The sequence below is a fragment of the Monocercomonoides exilis genome (genome assembly GCF_001643675.1).
Source record: "Monocercomonoides exilis strain PA203 chromosome Unknown scaffold6-2077815, whole genome shotgun sequence".
Classification (NCBI taxonomy): Eukaryota; Preaxostyla; order Oxymonadida; family Polymastigidae; genus Monocercomonoides; species Monocercomonoides exilis.
In genome coordinates this window covers 318,835-340,607 of record NW_027150551.1, presented here as the reverse complement: position 1 = coordinate 340,607, position 21,773 = coordinate 318,835, and the positions used below count along the sequence as shown (strand labels likewise).

Genomic DNA, 21,773 nt, shown 5'->3' with positions numbered 1-21,773 from the left:
GATTCCTCAAATGTCACTTGTGCAATATTTGAAGGGTTACTCTTCCAAAAAAAAAGAGTAGAAAATATTCCGTAATAAGAACCGTTGTGTGAATTGTCCCAAATACAAATAGAAATGCCAATAGAATTTAAAGAAAAATAAACAAAAGAAAAATTGAAAAATAAAAAAAAAAAGAGTTTTCATGCTCAATTCATCAAAATTCAGAAAAAGTCAAAAAATTCAATCAAAAAAAATCTGAAATAAAAAACATTGCTGCTAAAATGAATCTCGCTCTTCATCTTTCAATAATCCATTTCTTCTTGTTGTCGTACTCATTTTTCCATTTTCCTTCTCCTTTTCCCTTTTTATAATCTTCTTCTTCTTCTTCTTCTTCCCTTTCTCTCGCAATCCCCAACCTCCTTCTTCCTTCTTCTCTCTATCTCATATACGTCTCCACCTGGCTCTTCTGTATAGCCAGCAGCAGCATCTCCTCCTCTGACATGTTCGCATACACATCGTCTGTATCCACCAGCATCGGTGGATGCACCGCTGACCGGGGAATCTCCTCTGCCACACCCACATTCTCATCCTCCGGCTGCTGCACAGACGGCTTCGTGTTGTCAAATATCACTTTTTCAATGGCTTCTGTGCTATTTCCTTGTGACGCCTCATTCGGTTTCCCTTGAGCTGTTTGTGCACCAAGCCCAGAAATGACAGAAGACAAGTCGATCGGATCAGAGATTTTGATAGAGTCAGTCTCTGTGCTATGCAGAGTGGCACCCAAGTTCGATTGAGGAGACTGAGCAGAAGAAGCAGAAGCAGAAGTCGATCCATGCCCCAAGTGAAATGCCCCACTTTCCATCATCTTGCTGAACTGCTCGTCTGTCACAGCATCACCACTTACACCAACTCCGGGTCCTCCACTCTGAAGCAGGACTGCCTTCGAGTGCGGAGAAGGCGGCGGAAGAGCAGGCATCGGACGGACGTGTGGAGGCGGCTTCTTTCGGTGGCTGGGAGAGAAAGAGGAAGATGAAGGAGTCTTTTTGGAGGAGGAGGAGGAAGAAGAAGAAGAAGATGATGATGATGAATCACCAGAAGAGGAAGCCAGAGAGAACTTCGGATTTGACTGAGGAATTGCGCGGTGGATGCGGCGGATGGCTCTTTCGTCGTCTGTCCAGAATATTCCCCCACTCAGAAACTGTGCTCCTGGTGGAAGAGGCGTATCACAGATGGAACTCCAGGCATAATTGGCTGGGTTGAAGAAGAAGTCAGACAAGGGGCGTTTTCTGTCCTCTGAGCAGTACATCTCTCCATCTTCATCCTCGTCTTCATCTGAATCAGATTCTGATTCTGATTCGCCTTTATCTGAATTGTCGTCACTGCTGCTGTTGTCATCGTCATCGCCGTATCTTCTCCCATATGTTCTGTTGGGCTTCCAGCTTTCCAGCGGAGGAGGAGGGCGTGGGTGCAGATAAGGTCCATAAGAGGAATACGAGCTGTGGTCTCTGCCTTGCATCTCTTTGATCATCTCGTCAAAGTTCTCGAGAGATTGCAGTCGAACTGGATCAGGCACTTGGAATGGGGGTGGGGGTGGGAATAAAGGTGAATCTTGACTTGAAGAAGAGGAAGAAGTTGATGATGATGATGATTCATTTGCTGTAATGAAGTCAATGTTGCGGAAGGGCTTTTCATATTCTTTGTTGAGTCGCTCAAGCTCTTTCTTTTCTTCTTCTGCTTTTGACAACTTTTCTGTTGGTTGTTTAGTTTCATTCTCATTTTGTGCTTTTTCTGGAAATGTCTCTTCATTCAATGTTGAAGAAGAAGAAGAAGAAGATGTTGATGATGATGATGTTGTTGTTGTTGATGATGATGAAGTTGTAGAATTTCCACTTTCCAGTTCTTTTTCTCCATCTTTTTCTCCTCCTTTTTCTTTCTCCTCCTTTTCCCTCCTTTCCTCATCCTCCACCAGCTTCTTCTCCACCTCTCTTATTCTCTCTTTAGTCACTTGACTTGCTCTGATCGAATATTCAACATCTTCTTTGCTCCACTCAATGTCTCTTCGCCTGTAGAACAGCAGATACGCATCACGCGACACAACACCCGAAAGATACTTTGTGAGATCTTCAGCACTTTTCATTGATTTTACATCAGTTGAAGAACTTATAGAGGAGGAGGAAGATGATGATGATGATGCAGACTCTGCAACAGCAGAGTTACTGTCGCCCTCCTTTTGATCAGATGAAGCTCCTGTTGAAAATTCATCTTTAGCAACCTCAACTTGCTTCTTATCTCCATTCTCCTCTTCTTCCATCTTCTTCCTCTCGATCTCTTCAGCCGGGTCTGGATGCTCCACCAGTGTGACTGTATCGTCGTTGAAGTAATACCATTCCTTTGTGATTGGAGATTGGGCATAGGCTGTGTAATGCCCGCCGGTTGTACCTCCCATGTGGATGCTCACTCCAAACAGATCATATATCGCCTGTGAATGAGGCTCTTTTGGTTCATCAGATGGCATTGAAGAAGAAGAAGAAGAAGAAGAAGAAGAAGAAGAAGAAGAAGAAGCAGATGATGATGATGATGATGAAGTCATTGTATCTGACTGTCCATCCATCTGCTCGTTCTCATCCATTTTGCCCATTTCTAATTCGTTTGTGTTGCTCTGTGAAGCAACCAGCTGCTCAAACTGCCCAGACTGAAGAAAACGCTCCAGCTCTTCGTCGCTCATCGCCTCCATATTCACTGCAACATTTTGGCTTTCCTTCTCTTTTGCTTCTTTTGCTTCTTTTGCTTCTTTCGCTTCTTTCGCTTTCTTTTCTTCTTCTTCTTCTTTCCTCTTCTTCTCTGCTGCTTCTGCCATCTTCCTCAGATGATACGAATTCTCCCTGTTTCTTCTGAACTCCTCCACAACCTCATCGCCACACAGCTCATATTTCCTCAAGTCCAATCCTTTCACCGGATAAATCACCGGCTTCTCAATCTTCTCTCTCTCTGCCATTCCGCCAAATCCTCTTCCACCCACTCCTGCCATCATCCCTCCTTCATTTCCTTCTCCATCTCCTTCAATCAGCCCCATCGCTTTCAGAATCGCCTGCTCGTTCTGTGCATCGTTGCTGGCTGTCTTGAAGCGCTTCAGCTGAATCACCAGTAGCGGCGGCCAGCGCCACACGTCCATCTTCTTCCATGCCTGTTTGTGCTCTTTGCACACGTTGCAGTACCAGCTGTTCTCCCCCGTCAGCTGCTCCTTCTGCACAAACAGCTCAAGACAGTCATACAGTGAGCAGGGCGCTTCTCTCTCTCTCTTTTCTTTCTCTTCTTTCTCCTTTCTCGCCTTTCGAATTAGCTCATCGATCTTGTTCCTCGCAACCTCTGCTGCCTCTTTCTTCTCCTTCAGCTGCCTTCTCGTCCAGTGCTCCACCACATCCACGCTCTTCAGCTTCGACAGCGTCTGTGGCGCTATCCACATCAACGAAAGAGACTCAGCACAGAGCAAAGAGCGCACATTGATCCTCTGACTTCCACGAGGCATTTCAGCCTCGTTGATTTCTTCTCCGTCTTTCATCAGGTCTGGTCTACCCATGATGACACGATATGGCACATACGCCCGCGGAGGCAGAGGAAGCGACGCCAGCCGCATTGAGCCTTCAGAAGCAGCAGGGCGGTCAAATGCATCTTCTGAGAGAGTGTTTTTGTAGCTGACATCGTCGAGCGACAAAGAAGAGCTTGTTCTGTTCTCGCGCACATCTTCCACAGATGGGAAGATGTCCATTCGAGAAACCTCGTGTGGGCAGACAGGATTAGAGACATGGAAGTTCGAGTGCGAGACCGCCCACCACGGCGAGCGCAGCGCAGGCACAAGATTAGACGCATATGAGTGAAAAAGAGAATTGGTGCTGGGTGCATAGCTCATCTTTGGCCCAATTGCTGGCTCTTTTGATGGTTGAATGGATGGAATAGAAGAAGCGCTTTGTGTTTGTGCTTCAATTGCTCCTTTATGATGTCCATCCAACGCATTTTGTTGCTGTTCTTCAATTTTCTTCTCTGTCTCAAACACCTCCTTCCTTGTCTCGCACCACTTGAAGTACATTTCCTCGTCCAGCAGCAGCTTCATTCTGTCCCAAATCATCTCGTTCAGATCGTCCCAGCTCATCCGGCTGTGGTTGCCACCTCCGCAGCAACACACACCTTCTTTCTCTTCCTTCGCCATCTGCGCAAACACTTCTTTCTTCTTCCTCTCTGCCACTTCAAACCCAGAATCTTCACTCACATTCAGATCGCCCACGTTCTTTTCTCTGCTTTCTCTCTCATTTGCAGAAGAGAGATAGGGCTCTTCTATCTGCCTCCGCAACTCAAGCAATTCTCTGTCACTTTCATCAAGTGCCTCATTCTCTTTGTCTGCATCCACCAGATGCACTGGCCCAAAATACCCTCCTTCCAATGTTCGGTCTCTGTTCTTTGTGGAGCTTCCATTGTAGCTGTTATTGCTGTCGCTGAATGTGTTGTCTGGAGATGGCATGTCCTGCATCTCAATCTCTACTGGGCTTTTGATCAAAGGAGATGGGCTTTCATCTCCTTCCTCTCCTTCATCTCCATTTTTGTTGCGTCTTTTGTACTCTTTCCATTCACTCCACGTATTTTTGTCGAGTGTTGTATAGCAGCTGCAGCCGACGCAGATAGGAAGAAGGAACGGATACGAATTCTGGTGTATTGTGAAAGGGAAATGGAACGATTTGGTGAAAGTGTATGTGGCAGAGGTGACCTTCATCAGAAGGACAGAAGGGAGTGGGTGGAGTGGCTGGACGATTGGACGAGGCACACTCGACAGAGATGGGTTAATTGGAGTAAGCAATGATGAGGAAGAAGAAGAGGAAGAGGAAGAAGATGATTGAGAAGATTCATTGCCTTGATTCACTTCTTCAGTATGTGAATCTTTTGTTGACTCATTTTGAGTTTCACTGTTTTTCTGCTGTTCCTTCAGCATTCTATCCACATCCTCCACCGTCCCTTCCGCCACGCCTTCTTCTCCCTCCTTCTCCTTCTCCTTCTCCTTCTCTTCTTTCCCTTTCAACTCCACAGCAACACGAGGAGGAGGCGGCGGAGGAGGTAGTCTTGGCCACAGGCTGCCCACATGAAAGACAGCGAAGACGGTGCTGTTGACTGAGCCGATCTCTGCATATGGTTCATAGACACGGTTGATGTTGCCGTTGTACACTTCACACAGACGCAGGGAGGATGGGGAGAGGATGGGGAAATGATGATATGAAGAAGAAGATGCTGTTTTTGAATCCATTTTCTTGTCTGTGTTTTGCTTTGCTTTGAACAGTGGCACAGATGGAACGAGTGTTTTATCGAGTGAAATGTGTTTGATGACCATCTTCAGAAAGTCTTCTGTTTTTGTGTGTTTGTTGGCAATGAACGAAAGCACGACAGGGCGAATGAACGCTGGCTGAGGATATGGCTGTGGACGATGCAAACAGTTTGGCTGAGATGGGTAAGGCTTGCTGGTTTCCTCAGATGAGGAGTTGATGGAAGGAGAGGAAGAAGATAAAGGAGTGGAAGAAGAAGAAGGAGGAGAAGGAGAAGATTCGGCTGATGCTCCTTCAGATGATGAAGTTTCACTCTTTTCGGATTCAACAGCTGATTCTTCAGTTTTTTGTGTGTTTTCCATTTTTGAGCAGTTTTGCAGTCCAAACGGAACAATCTTCTTTTTCCCATTTTGTTTGTATGTCTCACATTCTTCTTCTTTTCCTCCTTCTTTTTCTTTTTCTTTTTCTTCATTGCTGTCTGTTTCCTCTTCTCCTTCTTCCACAATCATCGGAGTTGGCACAAATGTCACCGTGTAAAATGCATCGTCTGGGCGCAACGCTGCTCCAATCTCCTTTTTGATTGCTTCGATCTCTTTTGCCAGCTGCTCTTCGGCTTTCTTCTTTTCAGACTTCTCTTCTGCTTCTTTGTCTTCTTCTTTGCTTTCTTCTTTGTTATCCTTCGATTCACTGTCAATACTCTCTCCTTCTCCATCTTCACTCATCTTTTTTCCCTTATTGTCATTTTTAAAATGCCCCTCATTCTTCTCTTCTTTCTTTTCATGTCCCATCGGAATCGGCAGCTGGAACACAGCACATGGGTCAAACCTGACTGAATGCTTGCCACAGTCTGGGCAGTCCGTCGTCGACTTCAGCTGCCCTTCAAACAGCTCCACAACAGCCGACTTGTTCCGCAGAAGATGCCGCTGCCACGCCTCCTCCGCTGCTGCTGCCTCTTCCTCAGCCGTTTGGCCGGTTGTCTCAACATCCTCAACGTACTGCTTGGTCACTACGCGATTCAGATCTTCGTGCTGTGTGCAAAATTGCAAGAAATAGATAGAATAGAAAATAAATGGTTGACGGTTACAGATAGAAGTTAGGATTAATTTATTGCAAAAAAAAAAAAATAAATAAATAAATAAATAAATAAAATAAAATAAAATAAAATAAAATAAAAAATAAAAATAAAATAAAAATAAAATAAATTTTTTTCTTGATAGCAATTGATGCATGTGACTAAATATGTATGTATGTGTGTATATAATTCAAGTGACATATGTTCATACCAGCCCATCAAGCAAAAACGTTATAAATTCTTGCGCGTCTTGCTGTCCATAACCAGAAAATTGTTGATTGAAAAAGCCCATCACAGCTTTCATCTTTCGTGGAGCAATCCATTTTTTTGCTTTCAAATTCCAAATCTTTCTCATCAAATTACCATAACATGCTGCAATCTTTCCTTTGTGCCCCAACACATTTCTTAAATTCACATCAGAAAGCCAACGAAACGATAAAAAGTATTCTGTAAAAGGCTGGGCCGCAGATAAGCATTGTAAAGATGAATTCATGTAGCACGTATTTCCAAGATTTCTTAAACCTACCACTCCAGGAAATGTTGCCTGTTCCGATGATTCTTCGTCACAATCCTTCGCTTCAAGCAACGAATCAGTTGAAGAAGATTCATTTAAATTTGAATCTGTTTCCTGGCATTTAACGTTAGAAGTTGAAGCTCCCTTCTGTGAACTTGAATCTTTTGTTTCTTTTTCATCAGTTTTCTTTCGTAACGAGAAAAAAGGATATCATCATGAAATAGAATAATTTTTCAATGTTTTGAAAATATTTGATGTGAATAGTTTTAAATATCATGTATCGAAGAAAGAAGAAATATCATTTTTAATGCACATATTTAATTGCATTGAAAAAACAATCAAACCTTTGAACATATGTCGAATTCTTCTTTTGTTTTGGATAAGTCATTTTCATTTTCGTTTTGATATGGCATTTTTAAATGAAATGCCCTTGAAAATAATAATTCAAAATTTTATTCTTTTAATTACAATGCAAATTGCACACGATTTTAAAAATACTTTCTCTTGTTTTAATGATCTTAAACCAAAAGAATTTGCGAATTTCGAAAATAGGTTTTTCTTTGAAAAATGAATTATAACTCGAATTAACAGTATGTTTAAGTTTTTGAAAAATTGAAAAATAACAACCATTATAAAAAATTGTTGTTGAATACAAACAGATTTTTTGATAAATACTGATGTCTTTCAATAGCTTTATCTTTGAGTTAAGTTTTGTAATTTTTTTACGTGTATTTTCGATGCAATATCATCAGAAAGACGATCAGGCTTTTTTTGAGAAAGGAAATATTGATGAAATTGATTCGATATATCCAACTGAAATGAACATTGAAGCTTTTCGCGGAGAAAGCAAACATAACATTTTGCATCCTTTTCGTGATGTTCTTCATCAATCTTCTTTTCAATCTGTTCCAAAATCAAATACCGAACAACAGCTTCTTCAAACAGTTTTCATTTCAGAAAATTCAAAAGATACAGATGATTGTGGAATTGAGCCTGATCCTTGCATGACAATGTCTTTTGCGATGAAACGATTGGAAAACAACGACAAAATGAGAACGATTATTTTAAAAACAGGTTTGAAGAATACGAAAATGCTTGATGTATCCAATATTTGGATGCGAGCAAATAATGGAAATGCAAATAACATATGTTTACTAAGCTTTGTAATAGACGATTGGGACTCGGGAGCATTTTTAGATAATACAAAAAATCTGACTTTAGAATGGTTGAGATTTAATGTACCAAATTTGGTACCATCCCCACATGAAGATATCATTCATTCAGGGGCTTCTCAAAATTTTTTGAACTCTAATTTGCCAGTTGTTTCGCTTTTACACTGTCATTTCGATGGAATTAGAAATACAGAGCATTGTTATTTTCATTTAATAACTATCGAATCTGGAAGTCTGATTCTTAGATGTTGTAACTTTACGGATTGGTCAGATGTCCCTGGAGCCATTTGCTGCTGTCCTTCAGTTAATGTTCAGATTGATGAAAGTATTTTTGAAGGTGTCAATACACATCACATAGAAGAAGGTGTTGATAGTGTTGTGATAAAAATAGATCAAATTAAACATAAAAAAGAAGCTGAAAATAATAGATACAATACAACTCTTGAATGTGGAGCAATAAGTGAGGTTGAAGCTCCTGTTTTCTCGATGAGTTACACTTCATTCAATAAGATTTGGAATGATGGAGGTTCGACGGCTGTGCTGACTTTAATGTCGGTTGCCAATCACAAGATAGACATCTCACATTGCAAATTTGAAAATATCAGGTTCAGCACTGCAAAAGGTGGCGCATTTCGAATAAACTTGAAAACGGGAAGCACTTTCTTGTTTACTTACAACAGCGCATCTGCCAGTCAGAGAATTAGTAATAAATACAATGGTACGCTTATGAATATAGTTTGTGCTGATAAGACTATTCTGTGGGATTTCACTGGAATTGACATGAGAAAATGGGATGTGGTTGTGGAAGATGATTACTACAAAAAGCAAGCGCCTTGGTTCTACACAATATGCCCTGGTTTGGAGCAGAAAGTTACTCCTGCATTCTTCTGCTTTGATCGAACAGGAAATGATAATGCGTACTATAGATATCAAATGCTTGGCGCGAATGATGAAAAGGGGGAGCCAGTTGATCTCATCAATACGTATTTGAATATTTCTCAAGGATACACCATTGTAATTTGTCATAATGGAAGCGAAGATTCATATTGCGGAATTAATGACAAAGATAAGCCATGTTCGACACTCGAAAATGGCATTGGGCATTTGCTTCCTGAGGTTGACGGTCACAGCAGAATCGTTAAGGTTCTTGACAAGGCATATGAGATGAAAGAAATGATTATTTCCAGAATGACAATTACGGCGTATGCGACTGAAGAAGACATAAATTGCAATCATTATCAAAATGCTGGTGATGCCACCCTCATTTTCTTGGATCAGAGAGACGCTTCAATGTCGGGTTTTGCCAACTGTGAAGGGATCGTTGTATTCTCCTATCTGAAATTATCTCTTCAGAAATTAAAGGACAGTCGCAACACTCTCTTTTTGGCTTCTGGATTGGCACTGACTTTGTCGCACTGCAGCGTTGACAGCACCATCGAAAGCATCAGCGCTCATTTCGTTCATGTTACTCAAGGGCAGTTTGATTGCGATACGGTTGCATTCAATAAGATGAAGTTTTCAAGAACTGTTTTTTTGTTCGAGCCTCGTGTGGATGTGAGTGTGAAAGCCACAAACATCACTGATATTACAATCAATGGTGGATCTCTCTTTCTTTGCATTGGCCCAGAAAGTGAACATGATTACGATGTGCCTCAGAACACGGAAACATCTTCTGATTATGAATTGACTTCTAAGTCTTTATTTTCTGAAACAAGGTTTTCTTCAAATGAAGATCCATCACAACACATTCTTAAGAATGATGAAAACTCTTTCAATATGAAAGATTGTCAAATCAGTGGAATTGATATATCTAACATGCTCATTAACCATATCATCGAAGCAAATGTTTGGATTATCGCTTTGGTAAACTGCAAATTCACCATTGAACAAAATTCAGAAAGCAGAAATTATTCTCCAGTTAATAGAATGCATAATGAAGCAAGTTCAGAAATGTGTAATTGGGCAGAAGAAGCAATAAAGCTGACAAATTGCAAATCAAAGATAGACGAATGCGTCTTTTCAAACTTAAAGTCGGGAGCGTTGCAAGTGACTGGATCTGAAGCAATCATATTCAACACTTTGTTTGAAAACAACGGGAAAAACGCAGAATTCCAATCATTCAGAAAGAATATCGCATGCTCTAAAGGGAAAATAAGTGTGGAAAAAATGCGAGGGGATGGATCAGATTTGGACCATCCGCTGTTTCTGAGGAGCGACGACTGCACACTTGACGGAGATTTGCCTGCACTTGATTCGCCTTTCTTCATGCCTGTGCTTGACAGTGTCGCTTTGGCGAATGACACAGAAACGCAAACAACCAAACTGACATTCAAAGGAAAGCTATTCATCCCGTGTTCGCTCTCATTCGAAATCGTCTTCAAGAAGAAAGGCGAGATTCAGAAAAGCAATCCTTACAATTTCTCTTTGATCAGCAATGAAAACACAATAGAAATGAATATATCATCTGCAGAGCTGCAAAGAAGCAAAGATGATGACTCGGATGAAGTTGGTGTTCGTTTGGTGTTTCTGCGTGCGGAGAATCAATACGTCACAGGCAAATATATTTCTCTAATAAAAGATCCAGGTGAAAAGCCTGATGAACCAACGGTTGACCCAAAAAAAGAAGAGAATAAAAATAACAGTACTGGATTGATAATTGGGTTGGTTGTTGGTCTAATCGGAATCATCGCATTTGTAATAGTCGTTTTGCTTTTGCTTTTGCAAAGGCGAAAGCGAAGATTTTTGAAGCTTGGCTCTTTGGACAGCAACAACCCGAACATGGAATCAATGAAAACTGAAAAGATTTTGAACTCTCTGAACTCGTCATATGGCACAAACAATGATACCCGTGCCAACTCTGAGGGAAAGAGCCAGTCATTTTCTTCAAATGACGAGAAAGATCCATTAATGTCTTCACTGTCTTACAAGTATATGAGCGATGGAGTGCCCAGTAAAAACAGTCTCTCAATCCCAGAGTACACCAGAGCACCTTTAAAGAATGTCAAATGGATTCCTGATCGCGTTGCATGGGGTCAGGCAGAAATAGAGCATCTTCCTCCTTTTCCTTCTATACCTGCGGACTTTTGTAAAGTATTTTTGGAGTGATTTTGTTTGATTGTAAAGTATGTTTTTGTTTTCAGTTGAAATTTTGATATTTTTTACAATGTTATTAGAAAACATTTTAATGTTGATAGCTTTTCAAGAGAAAAATACATTGTCTTATTTTTATTGTTCTCTGTCTTTTTCGGTTTTCCATTTCAATTCTGCATTATATTTGTTTAAAGAATTTTATTGTTAATGCTTCAATAAAGAATAATTTACTTTTCAGAAAATTTTACCATAATTTTTTTGATTTTCATTTCAATTTTTTTGTTTGGAGCGATTTCATGTCATATCTCGACAAATATCTTCCAAGGCGCGAATCAAGGGCATCAGAGCATGAGATTGATCGACTTATGGACCAATTGAAAAGGAGTGAGGCAGCATTCGAATCAATTCAACAACGACATGAAAAGCAGCATAGACAACTGTTAATTGAATCAATTAAAAAGCAAACCTTATCAAAGAGAGAAAAGGGTAATATGCGAATTAAAGCATCTACAACATCAGCACCTGAAAACATTGTGAACGATTCATTCGTGAAAGAGTCATCAACGCCATCAGTGGAGAAAGACCAGCATATTGTAATGGAAAGAGCGAAAATGCTTCATATGATGAAAAAAATAGGAGTTGATGAAACTGCTCAATTTGTAAGAAGTGATGTATTTCGTGATGATATCCAATCAACATATGAAGATAATGTTGCATCAATAATTGCAGATTTTGATCCGCAAAAGCTTGTTGGTAATATTTCTGCAAACGTGCAACGTCCTTCTTCTGCGTTTCAAAAATTATTTCTTTTTGGAGCAGTGTGAACAGTTTTCATATTTTGGATATTGATATCTCTTTAATTTATTCCAACAAGATTGCACATAATCTGCACCAACGATCAATTAGACTTGGACTTAGTGGGGCAGAGCCTCCTCGTTTATCAAATTCAAAATGTATTTTGCTTTTTTTCCCCCTCCAGCCTGTTGCTTATCCTTTATCAAATACATTTTAGACATAATTCCCCCTAATAGGACTTCACAAAGCGGATCTTCAACAAAATCGACAAGAATCCCACAATCTCCAGCATTCGCACATGGAATGCCTTCTGAAAGGACATCGCGCTCAAGAATGTACGCTCCACCAGGTTGTTATTTGTTGCATTTATTCAATCAAGAATTTAAATTACATATTGAAATTATTAAAATATTAGGATTTTACACTTCAAATTCGATGACTCCATCTGGACTTGGAGGCAAATCTCCCTCTTTCATCATCCCTCACTCTCCTCTTCCCACAATGACCGGAACCTCTCAACTGCGGCTGCCCACGTCAAAGCTTGCCCTCAGCAATTCATTCACCCCGCGCAGACCAGCTTCTCCATCCACATCGCCAAACTCTTCGCCAACCATCTCGCCAGCTGCCTCGCCTCATCCAGGCAGCTTCAGCTCGCCGCGGGCGTCAGACAGCCTCCACTCGTCACATGGCTCGCTCCGCCCAGGCCCGCAGACACAGCGCTCGGTGGCGCATTCGTGGAATGATGAGACGTTCAAAGAGGAGCAGCTGTCGCTTTTCGAAAGCGCACACAGCTCGCTGAAGAGAGGGCTGGGGCGGTCAGCTGCGGATGTGGAGTCTGAAAGAGCGAAGGTGATAAAGCCAGGGGAAGAGAGATACGTGGGCCTGCACGAGACTCTGGAGAGGGGAGACGACGAAGTGCTTTCGGCGGACAGTGACGAGGAGGCAGACGAGTACTACAAGAAAAAGAGGCTGGAGCGGATGAAGCAGAAAGAGGAGCGAGAGAGCGTGAAGCTTGAGAGGGAGTCTGTGAAAGAGGAAGACGAGTCGGGCGAATGGAGAGTGAAGACACCCGAGCCACCTGGCGGAGACGGGACATTGCGTTTGAACCCGCGCTTCCAGCAGCTGCAGCTGCAAGCTCCGTCTAACGATTTTAACACAAAACCGCAATTTTCGATGAACAAGTCGAGCAGCACGAGGTTTGACGAGATGGAGATGGAGATCGGGTGCGAGCCGCAGGAGGAGCTGGATCAGCTGGCTAATGAGACAGAGCTGAGGAAAGAGCACGTGTATTCAAGTTATGTCACAAGGAGCATTGAGCTTGTGAGCAGCCAAGAAAAAAGAGAAGAGAAAATAGAAAAGGAAATGAAAGAGTATCAGCAGAGATCGATGCAAAGGTCGGATTCATTGAATGGATATGCTGGTAATGATCGAGGTTTGCCATTCATAATTTGTATCTTCTCCTTTCAACTTTATGCATTTTTTAATCATTTTTTCTCAAATATTTTTTATCCTCAAAGATTATTTTCAATCAACACTAGAAGGTAAAAGCGGGATGCGAAGATCCCTGGCTAAACGGCCGCATTCATCTTCTTTGAGGGGATCTGCAACGCTTGTTTCTGTTATTCGAAGAAATAGACTTGAAAAAGAAAAGAAGCATCTTTCTGAGATTGCAATCGAACAGCAGCTAAAAGCTCAGCACAAACGCGAAGAAAACGAAAAGATAAGAGCTCAATCGGAAGTGACATCAAAAGATTCGAATGAAATTATGACATGGCTCATCCGGCCACCAAAAAAATTTCCAAAACGGAAAAAGAAAAAACTTTCAATCGAATTGTGATCATAATATTAAAAAATATACTAATAGTGATCTATTTTTTACGAATTGACTAATTCTAAGATGCTCAGCATCTTAATAGCAATTTTGTTTAATGCTAAATGCATTATGGTAGTTGGACATAGGGGAAATGGCTGTTCTCATCCGGTATTACACATTTAAATAAATTTTTTATAATTGTTGTTGTTGAACAAAATTAAAGGAATGTTTAAATCAGTATCCAGAAAATTCTATTCCTTCATATTTGGAAGCAATCCGAGTTGGTGCAGATGCGTTTGCTTTTATGTTATTTTTATCAAAAAATTAATGATTTATTCTTTTCGATTTTTCAGTGTTGAACTTGATGTGTGGATATCAAGGGACAATCAAGTTGTTGTTACACATCGCTCTGATCCTGGTCCAACGGATAGTTTAAATGCTTCAATTGTTCCAGAGAAAAAAGGAATGAGAACACCTCTTTCTGGTGAGTATCTTCATTCAGAACGTCATAAAAATAGAGTTAAGGCTCCATGGTTTTTGCTTTTATTTATTGCTTTGAGATTATTGTTTTAATTTTTCAATATTTCTTAGGAGCTTGGAAAAACCTGATTCAAGATTATATTTGTCTGATGAATACACAAAAGCATATGAACCACCTTTGTATATTCCTTTGCTTGCTACTGTTTTTAAGGAAATTTGTCCTACTGGTAAAAAGATTATCGTTGAACTGAAAGGTGATAATCCTGAAATTGCCCCACGTGTTTTAAATATTGCTCGAATGCTTGGAGTCGAGAGTTGCATTCATACATTGTCATCATTTTATTGGAAAAAATGTTTTTGCTTTTATTATTTCATTGATTTTTGAGCTCTTTTTAAATGTTAATTCATTTTCTTAGACCAAAATCCAACATTTTCGGTTCCAGCGGATCTGTTTGAGCCAATAAGAAACATTACAACTGTTAGAAAAGCACTCTTATTCAATAGGATGCCATCAAAGTTTGAAGAATCTTTGCTATCTTCTTCGATTTAATTTTATCACTTATATTTTGTGTGAATGTTAAGTTGGGAATTTCCATTTCGCGCTGCCGAGTATTATGGAGCCCAGTATTTCCATCCTCACTGTAATTTAGTTTTTAATGAAACATTCCAGAATAAAATTATCGAGCCAGCCCATAGAATGGGAATGAACATGTCGTGCTATTTTTCTGCAGGCAACCCCGATACGGAGCCCGTTCTTCGTCAATATGTCAATTCAAATATGGATGAGATCTGTACAAACAATCCAGGTCTTCTGAGGAGAATTCTGGATGAGGAAGAGCGTAAGAAGACTATTGAAAAAATGAAGAAGAAAGAATTTATTGGAATTTAATTTTTATTATTTTAATGTAACTTCTGTTGAAAACAGTGAATCATTTCTTTTGTTTGAATATGTCTGGATTTTATTTTTTTTTTCAATTTGTTTTTTCAAGTCATTTTCCTAAATATCAAATTTTTTACAGATCTTATCTGTTGATTTGCTATTGAGCGAGATTTGATCTATTGGAGATGCTGCTTGAATTGTTTGTTTTTTAGAATATTATTGACTTATTTTTTAATTGTTTTGCTGTTGAGAAACGTATTTTCAAGCTGAGATTTTTTTATGGGCCCAACATTTTTCTTTCTGATATTTTTGGGTATATTTTTGTAGTATAAAGGAAATCTGCCATACATAGCTGGAAGTCTTGTTGTAAATAAGTGGATTTATGACTTCTGATGAGGAGAATAAGATTTTTCTGATTATACAAAAGTTAAATTTTATTTATTTTTTTCAAGCAGTTTCTTTTAACAAAAAAAAAATTTTTTTTTGAATAGAATACTTGTTGGATTTGTGACTGTTTTTTCTCTGGAAGAATTTGTACGTTTAGAACTTGTATGCAAGTTGAAGAAAGGATGCGATAGATTTCATCTTCAATTCTTATTTCATCTCTTCATTTTTATAACTTTTGCAATGAGGTATTCAATTTATCTTTAAAAATATTTTTTCATATTTAAGAATCTGTAAGATTTGTTGCTCATATGATTTTTGACACGACTTCAAAACCAATGCTTAAGCAATCTCCTCAAGAAGTTCTCTTGACTGCAATGTCAAGCTACATTTTTATTTTTTGCTTTATAACAATCAACATATACTGGATGTTAGCAATGCATTCTCAGGGGGGATCGAGATCTGTTGTTTTCGTCACCTTTGGACTTTGCATTGTTTTTGTCTTAATTATTCCATTGTGCATCATAATTCCGATGTTCCCTATTGCTTTTACAAAGTATCAGGGAGCTTGCGATGGTGCCTGTGACACGTTGCATCTTATAGAAGGAACTTATGCTGCTATTTTGAATACTGTTGTTGCACTAATCATCTTAGTATACGGTATGAAAAACTTTGATTCAACTGAAGTGGTTATAATTCTTAAACACCCAAAACAGGAATTCGAATTGTTGGAAGATTGAATAAAGCAATTGGAATTTCTTTTCTTTCTAATATGAAACGAGGCGTTTTATTTCGAGCACTTTTGTGTCTGTGCGGCTTCATCTTTCGGGCTTTCATGTTAGGTGTGCGTTTTGACTGTGAAAGTTGAATTATGAAAATTACCATTTCTTTGTTTTTCTGAATTTTTTATTTAAAAATTAAATGAATGTGTTTTTAAAGTCCTGCGCTACGTCACTGATTTTAAGCATCCTGAGAACCATGCAATCTACACGTTTTTGAATGCGCTCATTGGACAGGTTGTTCTCGCATTGATGATGCTCGTAATGATTGGGAGATGGGGGAACTGCTGCTGTTGCTCGAATGGACAAAGCAAGCCCGTTAACAGAGAACAAACAAATAGCAATGCGACTCGTTCGAAAAAGTTACTAAATTCAATGAACTCTGATGTTTCTGAAAATGGTATGGAAAATGACATGAAACAAAAAACAACATTGAAAATGACAAAAGGAGAAAAATCGATAAGGAAGATGGATCTGAATAAGTTTAAACAGGATGTTTCCGAAGAATTTGATCGCACTGGGCAAAGTGGAGGATATAAAAGTGGAAATGAAAATATTCCTAAATCACTTCAAAACAAAAAATCAATAAACAGCTCTCAAACGTGTCTGATGCAACCGTTGCTTGAGAATGAGTCCTTCCATGATTCAGAGTATTCGTCTAAATCTGGCAAATGGACTGAAGATGAGTTTTCTTCACCATTTACGCAATTGACGTTCAATACTAAAAATGAATCTGAGGGATTTGATTGCGAGCAAGCAGCAGAAAGGAGTTATTTGCTAAATGAATGTGCTCCATTTGTATCGAGTGATTGCTGTTCAGCGGAAAAGGCCGTCCTGCACGATGATTGCGCTGGCATGTTCGATGGCAGCAATGAAGAAGACACTGATTTTGAAATGTGTTTTGCAGTCGAGCCTGATGAAGGTTGTGATTGAAAATAGAAATTTTTTTAAATCTGAAAAAATTTTTCAGAATTTCTTTGTAAATTTTTTTTCAGTTTTTGTTGATGTTTTTGTTTCGCATTATGCATTGAAAATGCTTTGCTATAATTTGAATGGTTTTTGTTTGTCGTTTAGTTTTTAGCAACAAGATAAAACATTTTTTGGTTTTCCAAATCTTGTTAATCTTTTGATTTCACTAATGACAAGATGCAAGCTCAATAACAAGATTCTTTTTTGTATTTTATTTTATTTATCTCAATTTCATTTATCTTATGTGGTTCTTTGATTGATCAAAAGTTTGCATTCCGTTAATTGTGCAATGTTGTTCTGTTTTCAGTTAAATAAAAAGGATAACATTTTTTATTCTCTGTTTTTAAAAAATAGTCTTTCATTTCTATGATAATGGAAAAAATTGGTTGAACTTGCAAGAATCAGAATCCAAAAATTAAACGAAAAAAGAGTGATAAGTTCAACAAAAGTGCAAAATATTATTTTTATAATAATTCCCACAACGTTATAAGTACAATTACATTACAGATATTAGTTAAATGAAAAGAAAGACAAAGTCGTTTCAAACTTATTCAAATAAAAATTTCACTTAATCAAAATGAATCCTAAAAGCTTCGTACAAGCTATCCAATCCAATTAAATCGAGTAATACTTTTCTTTTCGTGACTTCATCTTAATCTAATTCTTCCACACTTCTGATATTGGCAATCCAATTCGGAGAAGTACTCAAAAACTCATCCATGCGTTGATGCGAATAACGGTCACGGTTTCCAACATACAAAATAGCAGAAAGCAAATCGTCAGTGGTGGCTGTTGGGATGAAGAATGTGCTTGAATCTAATTGAGACATATCAAAGGGCATCACTTCGCTCACAAAATCGCTGTCAGGATCTTCACAAACAGTTAAAAGCTGAGAAGAAGAAGAAGGAGGAGGAGGAGAAGAAGAAGAAGAAGAAGAAGAAGAAAATGACGATGATGAAGAGGATGATGGCAAATCAGATGAAGAAGTCGTCGATTGGGCAGAGGATAAAATGGGCGAAGATGGAGCCATTGGAATTATTTGCGGATGAATCGTATGAACTGAACTGGTTGAAGACGGAGAAGGTTGAGTAATTTCGCCTTCTGATTTTTCCTGTTCGAATTCTTTGCTGCATTTCCCTTCATCTGAGCATTCTTTGCTAATTCGCTCATTTTCCATCTTTTTAGCTTTTTCTCTCCTGTATTTGTTTTGTTTCAGAACAATTCCTATGTGTTTCTTTGCAACAGTCATCACGTCATATCCGCAGCCATCCGCCTTGACAACCTTCATCTGGATGCATGAATCAGAATTTATGATCTCTCGAAGCTTAATCATCAAAGCCTCACGCACAATAATTGAAAGATCGGAGTTGATGTATCTGAATCAATTAATACAAAATGTAGTCAAAAAATAAAGGCGTTTCAGAATTTGACAAATTTCAAATTTTTTCACATGAAGATGTTGAATTCATTTTGATTTTTATAAAAAAGAAAGAAAGAAAGAAAGAAATATATTTTTGTGCTTTGAAGTAATTATAAATGCTTACCCTTCTGTTCGTAATGCAATCTGCTCGTAGTCGACAAAACTGTCCATGCACTTAATATTGTGTCTCTCTATTTCGCTTCTGAAATACCCCATCCTTTCTTCGAGTGACCAATAAGGTGCATCAACAATATAATCAAATAGGTCCCTTTCATCAGTCGAAAGTTCCCATGGAAGCGAAGTGGAAACAATAACTACAAAATCAATTGGAGAAGAAGCAGAAAATGAAAGAGAATTTTTAGAAGTTCGTGTTATCTCAGAAGAAGGTCTAAATGTTGATGCTTTAAAATGTCCCAGGCACTTTATCAACTCATTTGCAAGACTTTCTTTGTGTGTTTCAAATCTACCTTCGCGATGCCCGCTAATATCGTCAAGACCCTCAAAATTTACGATATAAGGATAAGGACTGCAGCACCTATCTAAAACTGATTGAATACATCTTTAATAAAATTTCAACATATTTTCGATTTTGGGTTGATGCATGTTTAAAATTTCATAAAACATTTCCAAAATCAATTATTATGATGTCAAACCCACAAAATACATGTTTATTCAAATGCCCAATTGTTAACAAAGGAACTCTTATACTTTTTGCTCTTGACTTAGAGCAGAACGAAGACGCCAAAATAGATTTCCCGTTCCCGAATGTCTAATGTAATTTGTTATCAAATGCAAATTTGAAAATAATGAAACAATTACGTACTCCAACAACAAGAATGAAAAGTGCCACTGGTTTCATTTGTGCAAATGGGCATTTGTTCCTTGCTGACGAAAATTGAATTGCATCAAAAAATGACTTTTGTTCTTTAAATCCTTTAATATTTTCCCATTCAACCGAATCTTTATTAAAAAGCTGATTATCTGATTCTAAATAGATGTATAAGTCAAAAATAGTTTCAATATTGAAATATTTATAAAATAAATAAATAAAATCATTTGCTACCGAAATTGTTTCTTCTAAAACTCTTTAAAAAACTTAAAAATTCTTCGTTTTCCTCAATTGATATCATTATTCATGAGAATAAAATAAAATAATATGGGTGAAAATCACTACAAATAATATTTATTGACAATGAAGATATCTCTCGTTCACTGAAGTTCTTTTTTCACTATCTTGGATTATAATATTCGAAGATCAAATAATGAGGCCAATTATTTTTTTTTTCCTTGAATTTAATCAAACGTTATTATTTCCAGACAATCTATTTCTTCTTCTGTGAATATTCATGCTTTTTATAACATCTTTAATGGGGAATATATGATCACTTTGAAATTCTTATCTGTTGATGATTCTTTTTGATATAATCTTTTTTCCATCAAAATTTTCGAAAATATTTGTCGCAAACACTATGAGGTCAATCAAATGTTTTTGAAAATAACACAAATACACTTCTCTGTTTATCTGCAACAACATGTGTTTGAATGACAATGATTTGAAAGCATATAACGTATCTTTGTAAAGGATTTTGCAATTTTCTTTTTACCAGAAAAAAATACATCCACAGAAAAAATGTTTGATTTTTAAATAATCACCCTATGATTTTTGTTAAAAATATCATATTTTTTTTCTTTTAAGTCAAACTGTTATTTGTTGTTTTAAATTGTTTTTAACAAGTCAATTGAAATTTTATCTGAAGTTACAAATATTTTTTATGTTCTTTTTGTTATATTTTCTTGAGAAAATAAAAATTGTGGATATTTATCAAAATTTCATTCCGACTCAAAAAATTTCAACAGAATAGAAAAATTACCTGGATAATGTTCAAATTTCCATGTCTGTGAATTTTCGAAAGTTTGAATGATAATTTAATGAAAACATTCAATTTCCTTTAAGTGTCAACTTTTAAATGGAACTTTTTTTCTTATCGTTACTTTTTTGTTTTTGACTGCCAACTTTCAACAAACGTTGATAGGCTTTCAGCACATTAAAAATCCTTTTTAACCAGTTTTATTCTATTTATTTACTTTTTTCTTATTTGTTTTTGATTTTTACACATTGAGAAATTAAGATTTTTTGCTCATTTTAATAAGACTTTTACACCATTTATTATTCAAATTTGGTAAACTAATTATTAAAAGTTGTTAAACTTATTATTCAAAATTGTTAAACTTTTTTTTCGAAATTAATAAACTTATTATTCGAAATTGGTAAACTTCTTATTCAAAATTAATAAAATTCAGCATTTTTTATTAAAAATTTTTTTGATATCATATGATCACTGGCTGACTGTCAGAAAGTGATTAAAATGTTTTGTTTTTTCATTGTTTTTAAAAAGGATGAAAAATTGAACCCCGATTTTTATTATTTGTGAATAAACATGAAATTTTTTGATATTTCAGAAAAAATTCATCATCATGGAAATCGGATAATTTTCAAATGAATTCACCTCACATCGATAAATAATGAGAAATTCAATCAAGAAAAGTTATTGAAATTTAATTTTATTCAGATGAACAATAAAAAACAATTAAAGATTTTCTAAAGTGTATTTACAGATTTATTCTGTTTCCAAAAAATATTTGTATTTTTGTTTGAAAAACTGATGCGAATAACTTTTCTTGATTGAATTTCTCATTATTTATCGATGTGAGGTGAATTCATTTGAAAATTATCCGATTTCCATGATGATGAATTTTTTCTGAAATATCAAAAAATTTCATGTTTATTCACAAATAATAAAAATCGGGGTTCAATTTTTCATCCTTTTTAAAAACAATGAAAAAACAAAACATTTTAATCACTTTCTGACAGTCAGCCAGTGATCATATTATATCAAAAAAATTTTTAATAAAAAATGCTGAATTTTATTAATTTTGAATAAGAAGTTTACCAATTTCGAATAATAAGTTTATTAATTTCGAAAAAAAAGTTTAACAATTTTGAATAATTAGTTTACCAAAATCGAATAATAAATGGTGTATCAGCGAACCAAGTAGCTCAAAAGAAATTCATAACTTGTTTTGAATTGGATAAACTATAATATAACTATTTTTTAATTCTTT

At 37.3% G+C, this 21,773-nt stretch overlaps 6 protein-coding genes across 6 annotated transcripts; 4 read left to right on the top strand and 2 right to left on the bottom strand.

Moving 5' to 3' along the window:
* Window positions 1-6: 6 nt before the first annotated feature.
* MONOS_1444 (putative ubiquitin specific peptidase 11) lies at window positions 7-7,388 on the bottom strand. The gene is made up of 4 exons (XM_067867240.1): window positions 7,353-7,388; window positions 7,213-7,297; window positions 6,566-7,054; window positions 7-6,310 (listed from the first exon to the last, which is right to left on the bottom strand). Exons 2-4 carry the CDS (start codon window positions 7,279-7,281, stop codon window positions 416-418), a joined length of 6,453 nt encoding a protein of 2,150 aa, XP_067733715.1. The 5' UTR covers window positions 7,282-7,297; window positions 7,353-7,388; the 3' UTR covers window positions 7-415.
* Window positions 7,389-7,501: 113 nt separating this feature from the next.
* On the top strand, window positions 7,502-11,372 carry MONOS_1445 (uncharacterized protein). Its single transcript, XM_067867251.1, has one exon. The coding sequence runs from the start codon at window positions 7,546-7,548 to the stop codon at window positions 11,143-11,145; it is 3,600 nt and encodes a 1,199-aa protein (XP_067733714.1). The 5' UTR covers window positions 7,502-7,545; the 3' UTR covers window positions 11,146-11,372.
* Window positions 11,373-11,426: 54 nt separating this feature from the next.
* On the top strand, window positions 11,427-13,783 carry MONOS_1446 (uncharacterized protein; the record flags this gene model as incomplete). The annotated part of the gene is made up of 5 exons (XM_067867262.1): window positions 11,427-11,948; window positions 12,005-12,083; window positions 12,143-12,274; window positions 12,341-13,357; window positions 13,443-13,783. The coding sequence occupies 5 exons, from the start codon at window positions 11,427-11,429 to the stop codon at window positions 13,760-13,762; spliced, it is 2,070 nt and encodes a 689-aa protein (XP_067733713.1). The 3' UTR covers window positions 13,763-13,783.
* Window positions 13,784-13,787: 4 nt separating this feature from the next.
* MONOS_18556 (putative glycerophosphoryl diester phosphodiesterase) lies at window positions 13,788-15,582 on the top strand. The gene is made up of 6 exons (XM_067871586.1): window positions 13,788-13,906; window positions 13,962-14,032; window positions 14,092-14,271; window positions 14,330-14,571; window positions 14,635-14,734; window positions 14,801-15,582. The coding sequence occupies exons 1-6, from the start codon at window positions 13,823-13,825 to the stop codon at window positions 15,105-15,107; spliced, it is 984 nt and encodes a 327-aa protein (XP_067733712.1). The 5' UTR covers window positions 13,788-13,822; the 3' UTR covers window positions 15,108-15,582.
* A 238-nt stretch (window positions 15,583-15,820) lies between these two features.
* On the top strand, window positions 15,821-17,419 carry MONOS_1447 (uncharacterized protein; the record flags this gene model as incomplete). The annotated part of the gene is made up of 3 exons (XM_067867273.1): window positions 15,821-16,142; window positions 16,199-16,324; window positions 16,422-17,419. The coding sequence occupies 3 exons, from the start codon at window positions 15,821-15,823 to the stop codon at window positions 17,192-17,194; spliced, it is 1,221 nt and encodes a 406-aa protein (XP_067733711.1). The 3' UTR covers window positions 17,195-17,419.
* Window positions 17,420-17,563: 144 nt separating this feature from the next.
* Window positions 17,564-19,509, bottom strand: MONOS_1448 (Vacuolar protein sorting 4B (Vps4B); the record flags this gene model as incomplete). Its single annotated transcript, XM_067867283.1, has 4 exons — window positions 17,564-18,606; window positions 18,775-19,209; window positions 19,304-19,419; window positions 19,474-19,509. The coding sequence occupies 4 exons, from the start codon at window positions 19,507-19,509 to the stop codon at window positions 17,883-17,885; spliced, it is 1,311 nt and encodes a 436-aa protein (XP_067733710.1). The 3' UTR covers window positions 17,564-17,882.
* Between the last annotated feature and the right edge of the window lie 2,264 nt (window positions 19,510-21,773).

What these genes read in the sequence shown, in the direction of transcription:
- MONOS_18556 (XM_067871586.1), top strand. Translation starts at nt 13,823, where the DNA reads ATGCTCAGCATCTTAATAGCAATTTTGTTTAATGCTAAATGCATTATG. An exon ending in ATCATTTTATTGGAAAAAAT is followed by an intron (nt 14,572 to 14,634) that starts GTTTTTGCTTTT and finishes TCATTTTCTTAG; the next exon opens with ACCAAAATCCAACATTTTCG. An exon ending in TTCAATAGGATGCCATCAAA is followed by an intron (nt 14,735 to 14,800) that starts GTTTGAAGAATC and finishes GTGAATGTTAAG; the next exon opens with TTGGGAATTTCCATTTCGCG.
- MONOS_1445 (XM_067867251.1), top strand. Translation starts at nt 7,546, where the DNA reads ATGTCTTTCAATAGCTTTATCTTTGAGTTAAGTTTTGTAATTTTTTTA.
- MONOS_1444 (XM_067867240.1), bottom strand. Translation starts at nt 7,281, where the DNA reads ATGCCATATCAAAACGAAAATGAAAATGACTTATCCAAAACAAAAGAA. An exon ending in AATTCGACATATGTTCAAAG is followed by an intron (nt 7,055 to 7,212) that starts GTTTGATTGTTT and finishes TCGTTACGAAAG; the next exon opens with AAAACTGATGAAAAAGAAAC. An exon ending in CGTTTTTGCTTGATGGGCTG is followed by an intron (nt 6,311 to 6,565) that starts GTATGAACATAT and finishes TTTTGCACACAG; the next exon opens with CACGAAGATCTGAATCGCGT.